We start from the raw sequence: 19,693 nt of genomic DNA on the forward strand, positions 1-19,693 counted from the left end.
GGGATTCATGTTTCTTTTTCCAAGTGGTTACACAGCACTGATATCTGAAAAGCACAAATTTGAAGCATGCATGTGTTTGCTTGCTTTATGAAATGCTTTACGTCTATGTTGGAGGCATCAGGAGGGCAGGGCCTAGCTGTCTAGTTCACCAAGGTAGTCCCAGTGCCTCACCTGGTAGCTGATACAGAATGAGTCCACAGTAAATGCCTTTTGACTGATAGAATGCTTTGTTTTATATTTATACAGTACTTTAGCATATATTATTTGCAGTGTAATCCTCACAGTCACTCTGTGGGTGGGTTGGGCAAAGTGTTATGTTTCGATGAGAAATCAGATTGAGAGACTAAGAGGCCTGAGTTTCAGACTTAGGTTTTCTCGTTTGAAGTCTGACTTTTTTTTTTTTTAACTGTATCAAACTGTCTGCTTCTTTCCTCTGGGTCTTAGGTTCCCTTAGAGGGAAGAGGTTAGAAAGAGGGGGAAGTATGTTCTTCCCATCAGAAACCATTCATGAGGTAGGTGGCAGAGCACGGCCCATGGAGACAGGCTGCTTGTGTTCTAACTGCAGCTCTGATACTTGCTGGCTGTATGACCTTAGGTAATAAAGTTCATCTAATCTTTCTCTGCCCCCACTTCCCATCTGCGAAATGGATGTAGTAGTAGGGTTACACTCAAAGGATTTTTATGAGGAGTAGGTCAAAAAGGGATTAATAACGCTTGTTAAATAAATGAAAAATAAATAGGAAGATTATGTATGACTACTGTGAGCTAATAGAATTTAGGAAGTTATAAACCTGTGGCATTTAAGCTTCTGGTGGTAGGAAGTTGGGTGTGACTAGGTTTGGTTTTGTTTTGCTTCTGAGTTGCCTTAGTCTTTTGCAAGTTAACTAAACCCAGCCCAACTGCATTTCAGTTGCATTTATTGTTGTCTTCTGGAGCCATTCTCTTACCTGTTTTCATTTGAATTTGTTTTTTAAATCCACATTTTCTAACAAATCTGCAATGATGAATTACTTACCTGATTTCCCTAAGAGCCTAATTATAGTTCATATTATACTTTCCCCTATTCAAATCATATAACCTAGATGCATACATACTGTGAGAATTCAGTGTTTATTTACAGTGTGTAAACTTGCTTACTTCTCTTATTATTGTGTGCTTTTTAAAATAATAATAATGACAGTCTTATTTTTAGAGCTTACTGTGTGCTTTGTAAACATCATGACATTTCATCCTTAAAACAAAACAAAACAAAACACAAACGAAACACCTGGGAGATAGATATTGCCCTGTTGAGAAATTTCAGTTCAGAGAAGTAACTTCCCAAAAGTGATACACTTGATTAAAGGTGGAGCTATTTAAACTCCTTGAAGCTCAGGCTCTTAACATCTATTTTATATTGTCTCTGGTGTCTCCATGGAGAGTATCGAGTTTAGAATGTTAGTACACAGAGGACAGGGACCAGATCTGTGAAGCAAAATTTGCATAGAGGATTTTAGAGCCTCTGTGACAATTGGCCTTAATAAATCTACTGCTGGAGAGGGGAGGGTGTTTAATTATAACCATAATATTGATTTTGATGACTGTCTGAATTTTCATTTTTAAAAATACTCAAGTGAAGTAAAAATATATCTTTACACATATTTTTGGTTTTTAGCTAGATTAATTGATTTAGCACATCCATGTATGACCAGCAGCTCTGCTATATTGGAACCTTTCTTTTTCTGATGTTTTATCACATGTCTGACGTGTCTGCTTTGCCTGTGTACATTGTGCTCCATCCAGGTGGCAGGTATAGGTCATATTATATGTTGTTTTTTTCCCCAGTAGGTATTAAATTAAAGCTGCTAATAGAAGGAACTCAGCAGAACTGATTTGTTTGTGCTAGTATGTGTTTTTTCTAGCGTTACCAACTTTTTCTTAATAACATTACCCCCAAACACTTAGTGTCTGTGATGGTATTGTTAAATTTAAACTGTGGGTGGTATCTTAATCCCTGTAGACATTCCACCTCTTCTCTCTCCATAGACTTGTCTGTCATTTTAAAGTTATTGGGTTGTCGGAAAAGTCATGATGTATTTTTCCTGTTTTTCGTTGCAAAAATGCGTCATGACTTTTCCGACAACCCAATAGATGCACATACTAGAATGAACTAGAATACTAGAATTTTATATTTTTCCTCAGAATATAGAATAATTTACTAAGTAACCATTAACCTTGTTTTTTCTATTTTTAACTGTAGTACCGGAAGAAAACATTGCGACTATGAAGTATGGAGCCCAAGTTGTGAAAGGGGAGCTGAAATCTGCCTTACTAGATGGTGATACTCAAAATTATGATTTGGACCATGGGTTTTCTAGGCATCCAATTGATGACGACTGCCGTTCTGGCATCGAGATTAAACTAGGTCAGCCATCCATTATCAACCACATACGGATACTCCTGTGGGACCGAGATAGCCGGTGAGTCATTCGCGTGACTTGGAGAGAAACTGACATTGTCTTTGATTGAAGATGGCCTAACTTTGTGGTCATCTACTTGGGTTTTACAGATTTGATGGTTTATTTCTTTGTGATCACTTGGGTATTTCTCTTGAAGTTTAGGTCTGGGGGAAGAGTTAAAGGGTATATTCCCTTAAAAAAATATTTTTTTTCTTTTTCTGCTTATAAAAGTAATGAAAATGTGTTTATTGTGGAAAATGTGGAAAATATAGAAAAGCACAAATAAAATTGCCAGTAATCTCACCACCCATTATAATCTTAGTATATATCTAATGGGTGTTTTTTGTTATCCATAGTATTTGATACACATCTGCACCTGTGCGCAAAACCAGAAAGCTGTAAAACCACATATAGTTTTACAAAATAAAGATTAGATGTGTAAAAAGCTAACTTCACTTGTAAATTAATACATTGTGAATATTCTACCCTTTAAAAAATATTCCTCCACAATGTTACTTCTCATTGTTGTCTGGTATTCCACCATGTGGGTTCCCATTATTTATTGACTTGATTCCTTCCTTTTGGATATTGCAGCAACTTTTAAAATGAATTTTTTCTTATGGGTGAAGAAAAAAATGTTTTTTGGTGTGTGAATAAATATCCTCAAAACAAAAGAAATGTGTGAAAACAATTTGGTGGGCTTCAGCCTAGGAATCCACTCACTTCTGCAGTATCTTCAAGATTCTGCTTCCCTTCTAGCCATTCTGATGCTTTCACCCACTGTAGTTTCTGGAGTTCAGCCATGATGGGTGAAGTACCAGCGCAGTATGACCAGGCACGAACTCTCTCATGGTTGCTTATCATTAGCCTAAACCCTGCGTACTAAGAAACTGATATACAGAGTCTCCTAGGCTGTACTTAATGCCTCTTTGAGTCAGGACATGAAGAGCTTAATGGTATTGGTGATGATACCCTGCAAATCTTCCAAGGTAGTTCATTTCTCGTGTTAGCACCACTGGCCACCACTGTGGCCTTTTAGATCATTTGAACCAAGTCTGAAGTGGGAGTCAGCATTTCCTGTGCACTGGTCTTTGAGGTCACCAGGTTCTCTCTGTTTCTCTTTTATTAAGAATATATTTTCTGATATATTCTGATATATATCTTGTTGGATATAATATGTTTAGTTGGCAAAATGGAATTAATTCACATATCTTTTCTAAGAGTATGATTAATAATACTCTAATAATACTCATACAGCAGTTTTATGTGATGTGCACTGTTCTAAAATCTTTACATATATGAACTCTTAATTAATATGAAATTAGTAAAAAAAAATAATAAAAGAAAAGGTTAGTATGTTTGAAACTGAAAGTAGTTATCATCATTTCCATGATGTTAAATATTTATAGGCCACTTTGTTTTAGTATGTGCATTACATTCACAGGGGACTTAAGTTTACCACATTGCAGTTCTTTCTCACAGATGTTGTTATCATTCTAAGCAAAGGTGAAAAATTCAGAATCTTAAGCCAAAAAGATTCTGACATGTGTTGTAAAATTATATCCTGCATTACTGATAACCCAGAGAGGTTCAATAAAAGGTTATAACCAGTTTGAGACTGAGCGATAAAATGAATGGGAGTGAGAGGACAGCAGAAAATGAGGGGATGACACAAAATAAGCTGACCTTTTCTGGTCACAACTGTTGGTTGCAGGCTGACATTTATGGCCACCTAAATCTTCTGAGATTGTTCCTGTTGATATTACAGTACAAGTAATAACTGCATCTCAAATTTAAATTTGGCTTTTGACAAGGGAATGTAGATTTGTTCAGTATGGGACCAGCATGTAATGGTCCAGGGTAGCTGACTAGGGGAGGATGATAGGCTATTTTCATTACTGCCAGATTATTAGCTGGTATATTTTAAGATGTGCCCAAAAGCAACACGTATTATCTCTTCAGCCATGTCATTTATTTTTCTGCAGGCTGAATGTATGTGTGGGATGGTAGGAGGCTGGGAGGGAATGGGAGATAAGCTGGCCTCTGTGGGGAACCATTTGAGCTGGCTTTCCTCCTGAGAGTATGCGGCTGAGCTCCCAGGCCAGGGAAGGGAGAGGGAGAAAGCACACCCACTTCTATTTTTCTGTCCTCCCTTTGTCATGGCTTTATTAGTCTGCTAGTATGGTATGAGCAAGGCATCCTGGCCCTGTTTGAAAAGGAACAAATGTCTTGCATGCCTGACGTGTGCTAAGCACCGTGCTAGACCCTGGATATATGAAGATAAGCATGGCATGGTCTTTGTTCCTCAGCAGTTTGTGACCTAATAAGACAAACAGACATGCTGAGAGAGAATGTCAATACATTGTGGTGAACTACAACAGATTTCATCATATCTGAATTTGATTGTTATGCAGAAAATGTAATTCCTGAATAGTGTATTTGTTTTTTGCCTTTTAACATTTTATTAAAGTATAACTTTGTATTGTTATTTTAACATGGTACTTTTTTCTGCTTTTTTCCTTTTGATTCATAGGTCTTATTCATACTTCATTGAAGTGTCGATGGATGAACTTGATTGGATCAGAGTGATTGATCATTCACAATATCTGTGTCGGTCTTGGCAAAAGCTATATTTCCCAGCCCGTGTCTGCAGGTTAGTTCTCATGGCTAATAAATGATTTCAATGTTTATTTAAGGAGATTTGGACTTTGAGAAACAGACTACGTTTTTCTGTCTCACGGAAGAAAAGTTTTTCAGAGTATCAGCTTACCAAATGCATCCCAATTAAAAACTTATGGAAACTATGGAAAATTAAGCATCTTAATATTTAGAGTGAACTGTGGAGCTGTTTGTCCAAAGTGTTTTGTACCATATATATGTAGTAGACATGTACAAGAGTAAGAAGGGACGGGGAACAGTGAGAAGTGGAAATGCTTTTTCTATTGCCTGCTGTACCTAAAAGCAGTGTTATTATTAGAGGGTGCGTTCTTCCCACAGAAACCATAAGAGGTATTTCTGGAGGCCTCCCTGGCAATCCTCAGGGCCAGGAGGAGACTTTCGGATGCCAGCGTGCATGTTCTGAATATCTGTGATCTTTTTCTAGGTCAGTGGATATCAGTGGAATTTGACAGAGCAAGTGTTCCTAGTGGGGCTGAGTTTGGGGCAAGGGAGGCTGAGCTGGTGGGGCTCAAGGCTCTCACCCTTTCTTCAGTCAGAGCACCTTAGCAACTTTATTGTTGTTCTGTATTGCAGCCCCAAGTTAGTTTGGCTTTTAAAAGTATTGATAAGCTGCTGTTCTAATATTTCATATTCTTCCTTTAGATATAAGCCTAAATTTCTTTCTTAAATTCTATAAAACCTATAATGAATCTGGGAGTTGGGAAAGGTGGTTAACCCTTCCTCAAATTCTATTGTGTTTTTTTCTGTTGTAATTTTCCCCTTGGACATTACCTTCAGATATTCTTTACCTCAGAGTCAAAGGATCCAAGGCAGAAAGTGATTGATTCATTTAGTTAGGTGTGGCAAGAAGAGAAGGTATTAACCAGGGGGAATGTGGAAATGACCCTTTATCCAATTCCCTCCTCATGTTCACCTGTGACCTTGACTGACCTCCCACTGTGGCTGACTTGGAGCAGATGGGGTGCCCCATAGCACTTACCCTCTTGGTCAGAAGACACCCTTATACTTATTAAACTCATGATCTATCATCATCAGGCTGAACTCTTACTTCCACCACAAGAACTCCACAAAACCTTTCAGCCTCTGATACAGTAAAGAATGTTGTCTACATTTTTTTATTATGGGTATGACCAGATATAATATTGTTACCCAGGGATCCTCTTGTGTGAAAATGAAGAAAATCAATTTCATTTCCCCAAAGGGGGACTAAAGTGTCTGAGGTCTGGCAGTTGCTCTTTTATCAGAGGAGTTTTGAATGGATTAAAATGAGAGGGACCAGAAATTGAGTGAAGATTGTGTACCTCAGAGCTGCCTAGGGATACTCTGATGGTGACAGAGGGGCCCTGGTGTGGAGGAGGTGATTGAGTCTGCATCGACTGTGTTTATTATTGTGGTATTGGATTAAAAAATAAGCAACATAACAACCAAAGCGTCTGATGTGGACCAAAGGACTGTGTGTTTGTATTTAATTGGAAACAATAGGAACATGACTCCCAGAACAAATCATCGTGACTTGTAATACCAGCCATGACAGAGTCTGTGTGCTTTACCCACCTTAAAACCACCGTTGTATGGAGGGAGATGCATGCCCTCAGTTATGGTCTCTGGCTTTCAGAAAGCTCACTTCCCCTTATTTATTAATAGGCATCGTTGATACTCCCTTTTCCTTATTTTGTCTCTCCTGTGTGGCCTTGCCTTTGTGGGTGTAGCTTTTATATATCATAGAGCCTGGCTGCATTCATGATGCTAGTTTTTGTCTTAGTATAGCCAGCTCCCAACTCTGGTCAAGAAAAACTGAGAAAAGATGATATTAGAGATAGTAATAACAAGAAAAAGAAGGAGTCTCAGTATTCATATTAGTAAAAAAGTTTTTTTAAATTTATAACCCCTTTAATGTGTTATATTAATTCCTACATTCCTTCGTAAACTCTGCCTTTTGTAATAGGTCGGAATTTTGGTAGTATTTAAAATGAATCTAAGAACAAGTCCCTATTGATTACCCAAGGATGTCTTGGTGTTTCTTATCTTCACAATCATTTAATTGACTACCTAAACAATGTTCTAAATACACTTCTTTCAGGAACTGCACTGGCACATATACATTTTTTATTTCCTTAGCACATAAGTGTTCAGTTTGCATTATGTTAGTTAATTTGCACATTTGTATGTCACCTTTGTTCTTCAGTGTGCTTCGCGTGTCTGTCTTGCCTCTGATAACAAAATTACAAGCTCTTGGAAGCAAAGAGTATGGATTCTAATCTTTTATATTCTCTCATAGTACTCAGGCTATGACCTTATACACAGTAGGTACTCTGTAAATGTTACCACAGATTTCATGGGGTCAAGGCACTGATTGAGTAATGAAGAGAGATTGATTCAACATTAATATGTACATATATTCATTACTACTTTTTATCCATGTATTTGCTAAAATGTGTATCAATGCTGGAAAACTCTCTGGAGTGGGAAGTTGTTTTTTACTGTTTGCAAAGGTTACTTTCTGGTTTTCTTCTTCAGGAAACTGAACTTTAAGGTTCATCCTGAAGGATGTGAGTGTCATGAATTGATGAAAGATTACATCAGATATATTCACTAAAGGGAGAGGTACTCTGTGAATTGGGGAGTGTGAGATTCCCCAGCCCTCTCTCTGAGTCGAGGCTGGACTGCATGTAAATCAGTATCGTGTAGTGGAAAAACCATGGGCTGGGGGATTAGATAGAGCTTTTCTCGAGTATCAACTTCATCTAATTCTACTGGCGTTGTGATCTTAGTAAAGTGTGCCTCTCCGAGCCCTCGTTTCTATTCCAGTAAAAAACTGGAATAACAACCCCCTTCATGGGTCTGCAGTGGAGGGTTAGATGGTGTAGCACACATGAGTACTGAGCACAGTGCCTGGCCCAAAGTAGGCCCAGTAAGTAGTTGTTTTTTTTATTTTTTGTTCTTATTAAAATTTTTTTCTTAAACTTTTTTTTCCCCCTAATTTCTGAGACTCTCAATTGATATTTGACCTTGGGAAAAGAGAGTCATCCCTGCTATCCTCTTTGGCCACAGTGGCCCTCACTATGAGGAAATGGTTCCTTACCTCGGAAGCCTAGTCTTTTCCACATCGTGTCCATATTGTCAGTCCATATATAGCAATCCAAAACATGTGTTAAACGGGTCTCTTTATCTTAATTTGTGTGTTTCCAACAGTTTTCCGAATTTGGTTTTGGTAAAGCATTTTTTATTGTGATAAAATACATAAAAATTTTCATTCATGTATCTTGTAGAATGTAATTCAGTCAGCATTTCACCTCGCCAAAGTAGTAGACGTTATCTAGTGGCAAGAAGGATATTGCCAGACTCCAAAGCCAGAGTCATCGTTTGAACCATAGTAATGAATGGAGGGAGGTGATCTGCTCTGTCTTTCTGGGTCATTTTCAGGAATGCATTGTGGGTAAAGTGGGGACTGCTCTGTGTAGCCCAAAGCTTAGACTAATAATCCCCCCAATCCCCAACTGGGGATGAAGAAAAGCCACTTGTCAATTTTGGCACAATCTTTCATATGCACTCATGTTGTCTTATCAGCTTTCTCTTTCTCAGGAAAAGGCAATTTCTGCTTTACCCATAAATTCTCTAACCTTTACGTTGTCTTCTTGGCTATCTAGTAAGCGCTCATCAAGTCCTTCCACAGCTTTCTTAGATGGTGGAGACGAGGACTGAACAAGAAAACACTAACAAGGAGTGTTAGATATTGAGTGCCCTGGGGGGTTTAATTTTTTTTTTTCCTGGCTGTTTCTCAGCATGGTGCTGGTAATTTGGCAGCCATATAATGTTGCTGAACTATGAGAGGACTTGAAAACATGGGTGTGAAAGGTAGTAGGTTTCAGAGCCTGTATGTGGCTGGTAACTGGAATTACAAAAGTGATCTTGTAAAACCTGGGAGTTGAGCCTCAAAGCAAAGTCCTCAGAGATATACCTATTGAGAGAGGGAAGAAAAGAGTAGGTGGCAGACATGTTTACTGCAGGGACTGTTAGAGCTACTAGAGGAGGGTCAGGTGGAGCAGAGTTTACTGACGACAAGGCCAGGAAGGGCATTTGAGAAGGGTGCTACTTGACAATTTAGAACATGGCACAGAGGGGATAAACTCAACACAAAACTAACTGGGCTTTCTTTCCTTTTGTTTGTCATTATCAAAATGGAAATGTCTCTTTTGATGTTTTTATTATAAAATTATAATGTACGTATTTTAAATATGGATAAAGCTTGCTGTTTGGCAAGGTTATACCCCATTTCTACCAATAGCACATAAAAATGCCCCTTTTCCAACAGGCAAATAATTGTCAACATGATTTATGATTTGTAAAAAATGTCTTATTTTAATTTGGATTTCTTTTATCAGTGAGGTAGAGTATCTTTTAATACTGGCCATTTGTTATTTCTCATTTATGAAAAGCCTATTTTTGTCTTCCACATATCTTTCTTCTGGGATGATTCTCTTTTTGTTTTGGGCTTCTGAGAACTTTATATTGGTATATTGGTATATACACATTGATTATATACATAATGTCATATGTATGTGTACATAGAAACACATAGTAGATGAATTTGTGTGTGTGTGTGTGTGTGTGTGTGTGGCATTATCCTCTTGCCTGCCATGTATTGTGCAATTTGTTATTAGTTTTTTATGTTTTATTGGTACTTTTTGCTATACAGGATTTTATTTTTTTTAAAATGTCAAATCTGTCAGTCCCTTTTATGATTTCTGGTGGTCTGGTATCATGCTTAGAAAGGTGTTCTTCACTCTAACATTAAAGAATGTTATATTGTAGTAAGTTTTTTTCTATTACTTGTGATTTTTATATCTAAATAATTAATCCAGCTAGAATATTTTTTGTATATATTTTCAGGCAGGGGTAGTCAGTTGACTAAGACCATTTATTGGATTGTCGGAAAAGTCATGACGCATTTTTGCAACGAAAAACGTAGAAAAAATACATCATGACTTTTCCGACAGCCCAATATTTAATAATCGTTCCTTACCCCACTAATGTGAATGGCCACACTTATCATTTGCTGAATTCTAGAATGTACTCTGTTCCATTGTTTTCTTTGACTGTTGTTCAAAGAGTTTTAATTATGGTAGTTTCCCTTCCCTATTTTTTCTTAGAATGAGAAATTATAATGTGGCCAGTGTGTCATGGAAAAAAGGGTGTTAGAGAGCATCTGCCTACCTGTCTTTCAGTCTCAGTAGTTACATTAGAGGTCACATAAATGATGAAAGACACCTCACTAGAATGGTTCTGCTTTAGGTTCTAATTTAGGTGGGCTTCACCAGCTCAGGAAATATATTTTTTTTCATTTACTCATCTGTTTATTCATTCATCACTCAGTCATCCCACAAATAAGCTCCTACTTTGTGCTGTGCATCATACGTGATTCTGAGGCCTCGGCACTGAAGAAGACTGCCAGAGTTTCTCCTCTAGGGGAATTTGGGAGACACAGATATAAACACATAGTAAGAACACATCAGGTAATTATAAGTGTTGGGAAGATGGTACTGTGATAGTGACTGGGGTCAAGGGGAGGAGGATGGTTATTTTAAATAGGTGGTCATGGCAGCCCCGAGAGGGGAGGTGATTGTTTTTAGCTGAGATGAAGGGAATGACATTCTCTGGCCATTGTTTTAGATATTTATGCTTTCTTTGGTGTACATTTAATGTTATCCCGGAGTATCTCGTCTACTGTAGGAAGCCTCATTAGATGAATACTAAAACTGTACTGTTTTTTTGGCAGAGGACACCTTCATCTCTTTTATTGCTACTGTACATTCCAAGTCCCCCCAATCCTTGCCGTCATTAGATGCAGCATAATTTTTTAAACCCGTCTTCATTAGATTATAGTTCCTACACAGTGCTATAGATCTATAAGACATAAAACGAATGAGAAAATAAACGTTGCAATTTATGGCAGCATGCTTTTCCTACCATATTGACATTGTACAAAAGCATGTATGTCTGCTCTTTTCTCTTTTGTGCCCCCCTACCCCCATAACCAGACAGTGGTATATGTATTTACTTTTAAAGACAGACACTTTTACACTAGTCAGTGGTCCAGCAGGATGTTTGAGCATCATAGCTAGGATTACACTGAGCCTTCACTTTCTTTATATGATCGATGTCTTCAGAATTCAAAAAATGTCTTATTTAGATGTAAATAAAAAATAAATCGTTTCAATTTTTAAAAGTAGCCATTTTAGTTTATACCTAGTTTGAATTGTGCCTCTATCTACAACTTCCATATCATAAGTGAACTGGCGTAGTGCAATCCTGCAGAGAGAGGAACATTTTTTCTGAAGAATGCAAAGCAAAATGTAGCCACAGGGTGTCACTCTATCATTACAATTTTATTTGGGGCCAAAGAGAGGTTGAAATTGCTTTTTTTATAAACCCATATTTAAATATAAATCGTTCTGAAGTCTGTGATTTGTGAAATAACATGTGAAACTATTTGTGCTATTTAAGCCTTTCTACTCATGTGGAGCGTTAATTATGCCCAAAGTCCGTAGATGTGCATTCAGGTGCTCGTCGGCTCATGACTTGTCATCTGCAAAGTATGGCAGACACGTGCGCTTCTATGGGGCAGTTACTCAGTTTCATACAAATAACTTTTGAAAAACTCTTCCTTTGGAATTTTGAAATAAACAGAAGAGCAACTCAAAGGAGATAGATCCATTAAATATGTATAAGGAGTCAGAAAGCAAAAGAAAGGAGGAATGAGGAAAAGAGAAGGGGTTATAGGACCTCAGGGGAGAGGCAGGAAGGGAACAGGCTTCTGTTTGTTGAGTGTCTGCTATGGGCCAGACTCATCGTGACCGTATATGATTTTCACAATAGCTCTATGAGAGAAATACAACTAACTGTCTTATTTTTTACAAATGAGGAAATTGAGCCTTAGAGGAGGTAAATTTGCAGGTCTGTGTGAATACACAGTTAACATCACATCTTACATTGCCTCTGCCAGATATGAGGTAAAGAAATAGCTCTGCTTTAGAGCAGGAGGAGACATGGAGCCTTGAAGAGGCTCTGGTTGCCTCTTTGGCAGGAGCTGTTTCCAGGAATGCTGAAAGAGCAGGCATGGTGTGGCCATTCTCTGTCACAGCACCCTGGGACAATGTTACTGGTGCTGAGGAGGGCAAGGATGGGGATGAACAGCTGGGAAGGGTTTCTCCCGTAAAATGCTCCAAAGGGCGTGGAGCAATCCTTTATCTTGGCCTGTTTTGTCAGTTTTCCAACAGAGCTTTGAATTTTTCTGCCCCTTAGTTCCCCATAAGGTCATTATAGATTTTATTATTACAGTGAACCTGATGTTCTTAACTTCTGATTTGTTTTGCTTCAGTTGTATTTAGAAACAAATTTCATATATTATAGAATTTCTTTTCACATCTTGAATTGCTTTTTTTTTTTAAGTTCAGGAATTTTCTGTTTATTTTCACTAGAATCCTCTTATTAGCCCTCTGTCCCCCAAATCCACTGTGTTTTATATTCAGTAAGACCTTTGAGACATGGCTGTTTGTGCTTAAGTTATACAGTTGAATCCAGGGTTTTTTTTGTTTTATTTTGTTTAAAGGATAATTACATGTTGAGATTCTTTTGTGTGTAGTAGAAGAATTAGAACATGAGAAGATAGAATAGGGTTACCCTTTTGCTTTATATTTTATTTTATAATTTTAGAATATAAGTGTCTTTTAATAAGCCTATTGCATGATATGTTATTACCACAAATAGTCATTGTCCCGTTTTCATCCTGGAAGGGCAAGAACTATATTTGGTGATGCTATATAATAGTTGCTTGCCAAGCACTTAGGTCCAGGATTAAGTTCAGACAGCACTTCCCTAGTTGATCATCAAACATCCTTTTTCTCATGCTTTTCCTTTCCTCAATATTACTCAGTTACATAAAGGATTTATTCATTTAGACATTTATTTAACAAACATTTATTGAATACCTGTTATATTGCAGGCACTTAGTTTAGGTGCCAGGCATAAAACGATGAAGAAGGCACAGTTGTTGCCCTCAATAATTTTATGATATAATAGGTGTGGCAACCTTCTAAAGATTAATAAAGTAAAATATGGTAGGTGCAATAATAAAGGTGTGTGTGTGTGTGTGTGTGTGTGTGTGTGTGAGAGTGTGTGTGTGAGTGTGTGTGTGTGTGTGAGTGAGTGTGTGATGCAGGAGCATAGCTATGGGGGATCCTGCTGAAGAGAGGGTTTGAACTGACCCTTAAAGGACCAAGGGACTGAGCAGGCAAAATAAGGGAGAAAGGGCGTGCTGTGTATGCAGGACCCTTACTGAAGGCAGAGTTTGCCCTGGATGTGGCCAGATCTAAACTCTCCACTCAAAGCTCTCCATCAGTGGGTCTTTTTGCTTCTCTAGCTCATCTTTGGTTCTTATTAAAAATGCCCTGATTTGTCTCACCAGTCAGACTCATCTATTTATCATCTACCTACTCACACCTCCTGTCTATGTCCCTAAGTTCAGACACTACATGAATGACTATCCTTCTCTCTTTATGTGACCTTGTATAACGGCTTCGGGTATTTGGGACTTAGTATTCATTAAAATTATGTTTTTTATTTAAACTTCTTTGAGCAAGATTAGAAGCCCTCCTGTGAAGAACAGTAAATTATGTCAATTTTCACAAATAATATTCAGAGAATTGTAAAAATTCCCAAGAAGTGGGAAAAAAAAGCCCCTATTTTGGAGCCAGGATTTGAGTCAGTGTGTCTTTTGCTGAGAAAAATCACACATTTTCATAGGCATTTCGTTGTTGGATACATGCCGCATGTAAGGAAATTAACATTCGTATATCAGTTTTCCTATTGAAGATCTTCTTTTGGGATCTGTTTTGACACTGCAGCTTTCCCAACACTTATTTATGGAACTTAGGAAATCCTGAACCAGGAAGCCAGGTACTATTGGGCATGGATTGTGGGTCTGTCAAGTAGAAAGCAAGAAGGAATAGAATACAGAGCCATCTGGGACCTTGGGCTCCCTGATGGAGCCCAAGGAGCCTCCAGCCTAGGGAACAAGACAGAGGTTCGCTGTGGAACTGGGAGCAGGATCCTGGGAATTAATGGAGTGGTGGGGAAGACTTTCCAGGACTTTCAACATGGCTCCTGGAGTGAATAAGAAAATGACATTAATGGAATAAAGCCTCATTTACTTTGCTTTTTGGAAAATGGAGAAGAGGGAAGGACAGCTAGATCTTGGAAGTCAAAAAATAAAAATTAAAACACTTGGACACAGATTTATTTGTGAATGACATAGTGATTTTCTAATCCTGTTTACTTTGGAAATGGTAACCTAAAGAAGATATTGGTTAAGTAGTTAAAACTCTCTTAGTGAAGAGTTAGACCTATGTGTATTTAAATTGTACCCCACACTGCCGAGCAGTGATTGCTCTGACCTTTTATAGCATTTATAGCTTGAATCAGCCAATTTAGCCATTAATTACATAATATATCTTGCATGTCTCTCTAATTATTTTGTGGTTCCCGGACCTTGCTATACGTATTTTTTTTTTTTGGACAGTAGTTGCTCATCAGATAGCTTAGTTAATCTCTTTAGCCATCTAACATCTCTGAATGCAGGTACCTGGATGATAATAAATTTTACTGGAAAAATCCTTTTAACACTGTTATTTTTCCCCCAGGTGTTAGAGATACCAGGAAACAAGAAGATTTTATAATATTTCTTTCCACAGAAAATATGCTTAAAGAGAACTGTATATACAGGTCCCATGGTTGATAAAATCATCAGAGCTTTCTCAGTGATCATATAAACAATACGAGTTCCCTAGATCAGGGTTCCTTCTGTGGATACAAGGTTAGCTCAGGGGAGAGTGGACAGAAGTGAAACCAGATTGCTTGTCGGCTGCCAGCAATTCTGGGCAGAGTGCCAGATGTGGCTCACCTTCTAAAAATTCATCTCCCAGTATGAAAATAGAGGGCTCGATCCCAGCAAGGAATGGTGGCAGCTTGAACACTTGGACTTCCTTTGGCCCAGAGTATTCGATTGATGTGAGGAAAGGTGGGGGGACCGATTGCTGTGGGCTGGTGATTTTGACCTCATTTAAGAGCTCTAATATTTTCTTTAGCAGCCATACTTCATCATGTTTCAAATTGTAATTTCCTAAGTTAATAATTGTTCTTCCAAATAATGTGGGTCATATATACACATGAATATGTCCTGTCTGATAGGAAGCTGTAGGTTTAATTTCTAATAGTCGTAGGAATTCTATGCACATTATGAAGCTATTAGGATGTAACAGCTGTTTTAGTTCATTTCACTCTGCAAAAGAAATGTGATATAGACTAAAATGATCAGTAATTATGTATTTTGAAAGCTAAACCTCCAGTTATAGAAAGAGCTAATTTACACATTAGATACTGATAAAACTACAGTATGCTATGAGTTTCAAAGTTAGTGTTATCTCCTGCCCAAGACTGTGAAAGAGAATCTGTACAAAAGACATTTTTCCTTCTTTGAAATCCTCCTTTTGCATCGCCTATTGTAATTTCAAAGTTGCAAATCAACAGTAATGAAGAACTGCTTGATATTTTTCTAAAAAAAAAATTAGAAGGATTGTTAGCGGGAGTAGGATTTAGAAGGATTTTATTTTACTTCTGTTGATCAGTGCCTGCCATCTGCCTTGCGTTTAATGTTGTAGAAGCATGCATGCGTTTCCCAGTTCTGAACAGATGATGTGCATGGTTTGTTGAGATATATGTGTATTCTGGATGTGTGTGTGTATATATACCTACAGTGCTTAAAATCACACTTGAAGTGTAAAACAGATAATGAGTCTCCATTTTGTGCTAATTTGCATATTCAGCTCCTGTACACAAAACAAAAGACTACAATGACACTGATTTTCTTCTCTGCTTTAGAATCGGCACTAACCAGCTGTCAACAAATATTTTGATTAAACACTTTTCTTTATTGAGGAACTTTGGGGCACATTCTTTGTATAAACATATTGTTTTCTTTGATTTCAAGGGACATATTTTCAGTATGATTCATGAATGCATCACACCGGTAAGCTGTCATGCACAAAAATATATTTTTCTCTGTAAACTTCCTTTTTACCATTGATTTCTCTAGGGCAAAAATATGGCTCAGAACAGAATATTCCAACTCAAGATATTTGCCTGAAATAAAGGATGGTAGATAAATGTATAAGCTTGCTTTAAGTAAACTGAAAAATTTAAAGTATGGATATGTAAATTGGACTGTTCCAAGAGATTTTTAAAGAAGACTTAACAATTCATCTAATATATTTAAAGTATGATTTGACTGCAGAAATTTTGTTAATATTTTGACATATAGTCATTTAATCTTTCTGTGTGTAACCATACATAAACATGTTATTTACGAAAATGGTATATAGCACATACTGTATTGAAACTTTGCACATATATATTTATTTTCATGTGGCTGTTGTTCCATGTCAGTACATGGATGTCTGCTTTATCCTTTGTAACAATAGCATAATATTCTCATGTTCTGGTGTTTACCTAACTAGTTTTCTACTGAGGAACTTTTAGGATGTTTCCAGTTTTGCTATTATAGAAGAGTATAGTCTTTGTATACTTTTCTGATTATCTCTTCACATAATGCGAGTCAAAGGATATGATCATCTTAAAATGTTAAACATTGATTAATGCCATGCAAAACCATTATACCAGTTTACTTCCACCAGCATTATATGATAGAACTTATTTCCCCACCTCCTTATCAACAGTGGGCATTATCATTTTTAATCTTTTGTCAAACTGATAAGCAAACCATGATCTCTCATTTGTTTCATTGTGCAAATGTTGTATTATTTTTAAAGGTAACTATATCTGCTTATTTATAAGCACCCATATTTTCATAGAAAAGATAAAATTTGAGTTGTCCCGAAAGGATGGATTGAATTTTGATTGGGTCATTTTAGAGGGCATTTCCCATGAGGCCATCTAGGAGAGTGGTTCATAATGGGGGTTAGCGGGGAGAGGTGGGGATTTTGTCTCCCAGGCAGCGTCTGGAGACATTTTTGGCAGTCACAGTTGAGGGTCATAGTGCGACTGCCATCTGGTGAGTAGAAGCCAAGGATGCTGCTAAACACCCTACAATGTACAGGACAGCCTCCTATGACAAAGGATTATCCAGACTAAAAGTCCGTGGTGCCAGGGTTGAGAAACTTTGATTTAGGAGCAGGTTACAGCAATTCCATATATGAAGGGGGCTTGAATTAGGATGTCTTTGCTTAAAATGCAGCAAGAGAATAGATGAGAAAGACATTTCAAAGGAAAAGCCAATCAAGCTTGGTGACTAATTGAATGTGGAGGGAGAAGAAAAAAAAAGAAATTGAGTTAAATAGAGCTTCAGAGTTTGGAACCTAGGTGGCTGAGAAGTGGGATGACGTTGGCGGACAGAAGTTGTGAGGGAGCCAGTATGAGCGACTTGTAGAATTATTACTTAAGAAATACATAGTGACACTGTTTGCTGTTTCATCTGCTTTGCTTTTATATAGTGAGATTTAAATTTTATACTTGGTGCCAAGATTGTTTGGATTTTGGATTACAAAATCTGTAACTGGTACCAAACATTTGGTCTCAAACAATTTCCTCTTTCTGAAATGGTCTTTCATCTCTACTGCTGAAATCATGTCTATTTATTTAGCAAGGTGATATGCCATTTTCTTCAGGGACTCTTCCTTGATCTCCCCAAATGAAATAAAGTCTTTTTCCTTCATGTAGTCAACAAATACCAAGCGCTCGCTACATGACAGGACCATGATAGGAACCAGAGCTACAGTGGAGAGCTTTAAACACACAGCCCCTGCCCTTGTGGAGTTCACAGCTTAGTAGGAGAGGCAGAGATTGGACAAAATAATTACATGTAAAAGAAGAATTATAAGCTACGATCAATGCAAAGAAAGAAAAACACAAGCGAGCATTAGTGGTGTAACAAAAGAATATGCTTTCAACTGGGCAAGTCAGGAGAGGTGTTTTCGGGAAGTGATATTTAAGCAGAGACCTAAGTGATGAGTAGGAGTTCAGTAGGCAAAGACAAAAGGGGAAAGCATTTGGAGCAGAGACAGGTAGGAAAGCCTGCAGGCAGGAAAGGACTTGGCCTGTTTAAGGGATGAAAAGAAATCAGTATCACTGGCGGGTGGTGGGAGGTGGAGAGGAGAGGTGAGTGACGACCAGGTTGCTCAGGACTGGCAGGACCGCACTGAAGAGCTGGTGGTCTATCGGAAGTGCAGTCCCTGGGAGGGTGTTAGGCACGGATGTGATGTGATCTGGCTTAAAGTTTACGAAGACCTGTCTCTGTTGTGGAGAGTGGCATGAGGTGGGTGGGAGTGGAAGCAGGGAGACCAGTTGGGAGGTCTTTGCTATATAGTTCAGAGGAGGTGTAGTGGTTGCTTGTGTAAGGATGGTGACAGGGGAGTTAGAGGAAAATGTATGGCTTTTAGCTGTGTTCTTTAGCTTGTGAGACTTCTGGGGAGTATTGTTGCATGTATAGTCTTGGAGCAGAAAAAGGAGGTCTGGGTTGGATTAGAGGATGGTATTTGAAGCCAGGGGAGTTGATTCAATTCAAAATGAATAGAATGCAGTAGAGCATAGGAGAAGAAGAAAAGAGGACTTAGAACCGAGTCTGAGGTGCTCCAGAATTTGATCAGGTAGAAGAGGGGAAGTCAACAAAGAAGACGGGGAAGGAGCAGCTGGCAAGAGGAAGACAATCAGGAAAGTGTGGTTTCAAGGAGGAACGGGTCAACAATGCCAGATGTTACTGGGAGATCAAGGTGATGAGGAAGGAGAAGCATCCACTGGCCTTGCATTGGTGACACAGAGTGCACGGTTCCCCTTAGCAGTTCCCCTGGCTTTACTGCCAGGGTGGGGTGGAAACCAGGTGAGAGTTGGTTAAGTAATTAAATGTGTAATTTGAAATAAAATTGAAAATGGATATATCCATTGTTTTTATTTCTGGTAAAATTCAAAGGAAATATGGTTGTAAGGATACTTATTGCAGTATTGTTCATAGACTCAAAAAACTGTAAACTACCAAAATGTCCATCAATAAGGGAATTCATTAAAAATAAAAGGAATGAATTGTATCTATATGAATTGACCTAGGAGGATTTTCATAAAAATTATTAAATGAAAAACACAATGCAAGTAGTGTGTTAATTATGTTTCTTTTGTCAACATACTACTTTCTACAGGTATAGGTATATAAATGTTTGCATAGATTTATATAAATATAGAGAATGGTGTGGAAGGATATACATTAAACTTTAATACTGATTATTTCAGGAAAATGAAGGTAGGGTAAGGAAAGTAGAAAGGTAGTATTCTGTTTTTATTTATCTTTTGTTATACTTGCTATAACATTTTTAAATTAAAAAGGGAGTTGAACTTCTAAAAATGCTCTTGGAGATGAGGAAATAGAGAAAGAATTGATAATTCTCTTTTGAGAAACTTGGCAGTGAAGGTGAATAAAGATACAAGATAGAAGCTAGAAGTGGATGCACTTTTTAAGG

At 37.8% G+C, this 19,693-nt stretch overlaps 1 protein-coding gene across 1 annotated transcript in view; it reads left to right on the plus strand.

The window, feature by feature from the left end:
* The window catches only part of BTBD9 (BTB domain containing 9), a 424,803-nt gene that overhangs the window by 63,715 nt on the left and 341,395 nt on the right, over positions 1-19,693 (plus strand). Inside the window, exons 6-7 of the mRNA XM_019666564.1 lie at positions 2,240-2,459; positions 4,972-5,091. Coding sequence (XP_019522109.1) covers positions 2,240-2,459; positions 4,972-5,091 — 340 coding nt within the window. The remainder of the gene's footprint in view (positions 1-2,239; positions 2,460-4,971; positions 5,092-19,693) is intronic.

Source organism: Hipposideros armiger, unplaced genomic scaffold (assembly GCF_001890085.2).
Source record: "Hipposideros armiger isolate ML-2016 unplaced genomic scaffold, ASM189008v1 scaffold_475, whole genome shotgun sequence".
Lineage (NCBI taxonomy): Eukaryota > Metazoa > Chordata > Mammalia > Chiroptera > Hipposideridae > Hipposideros > Hipposideros armiger.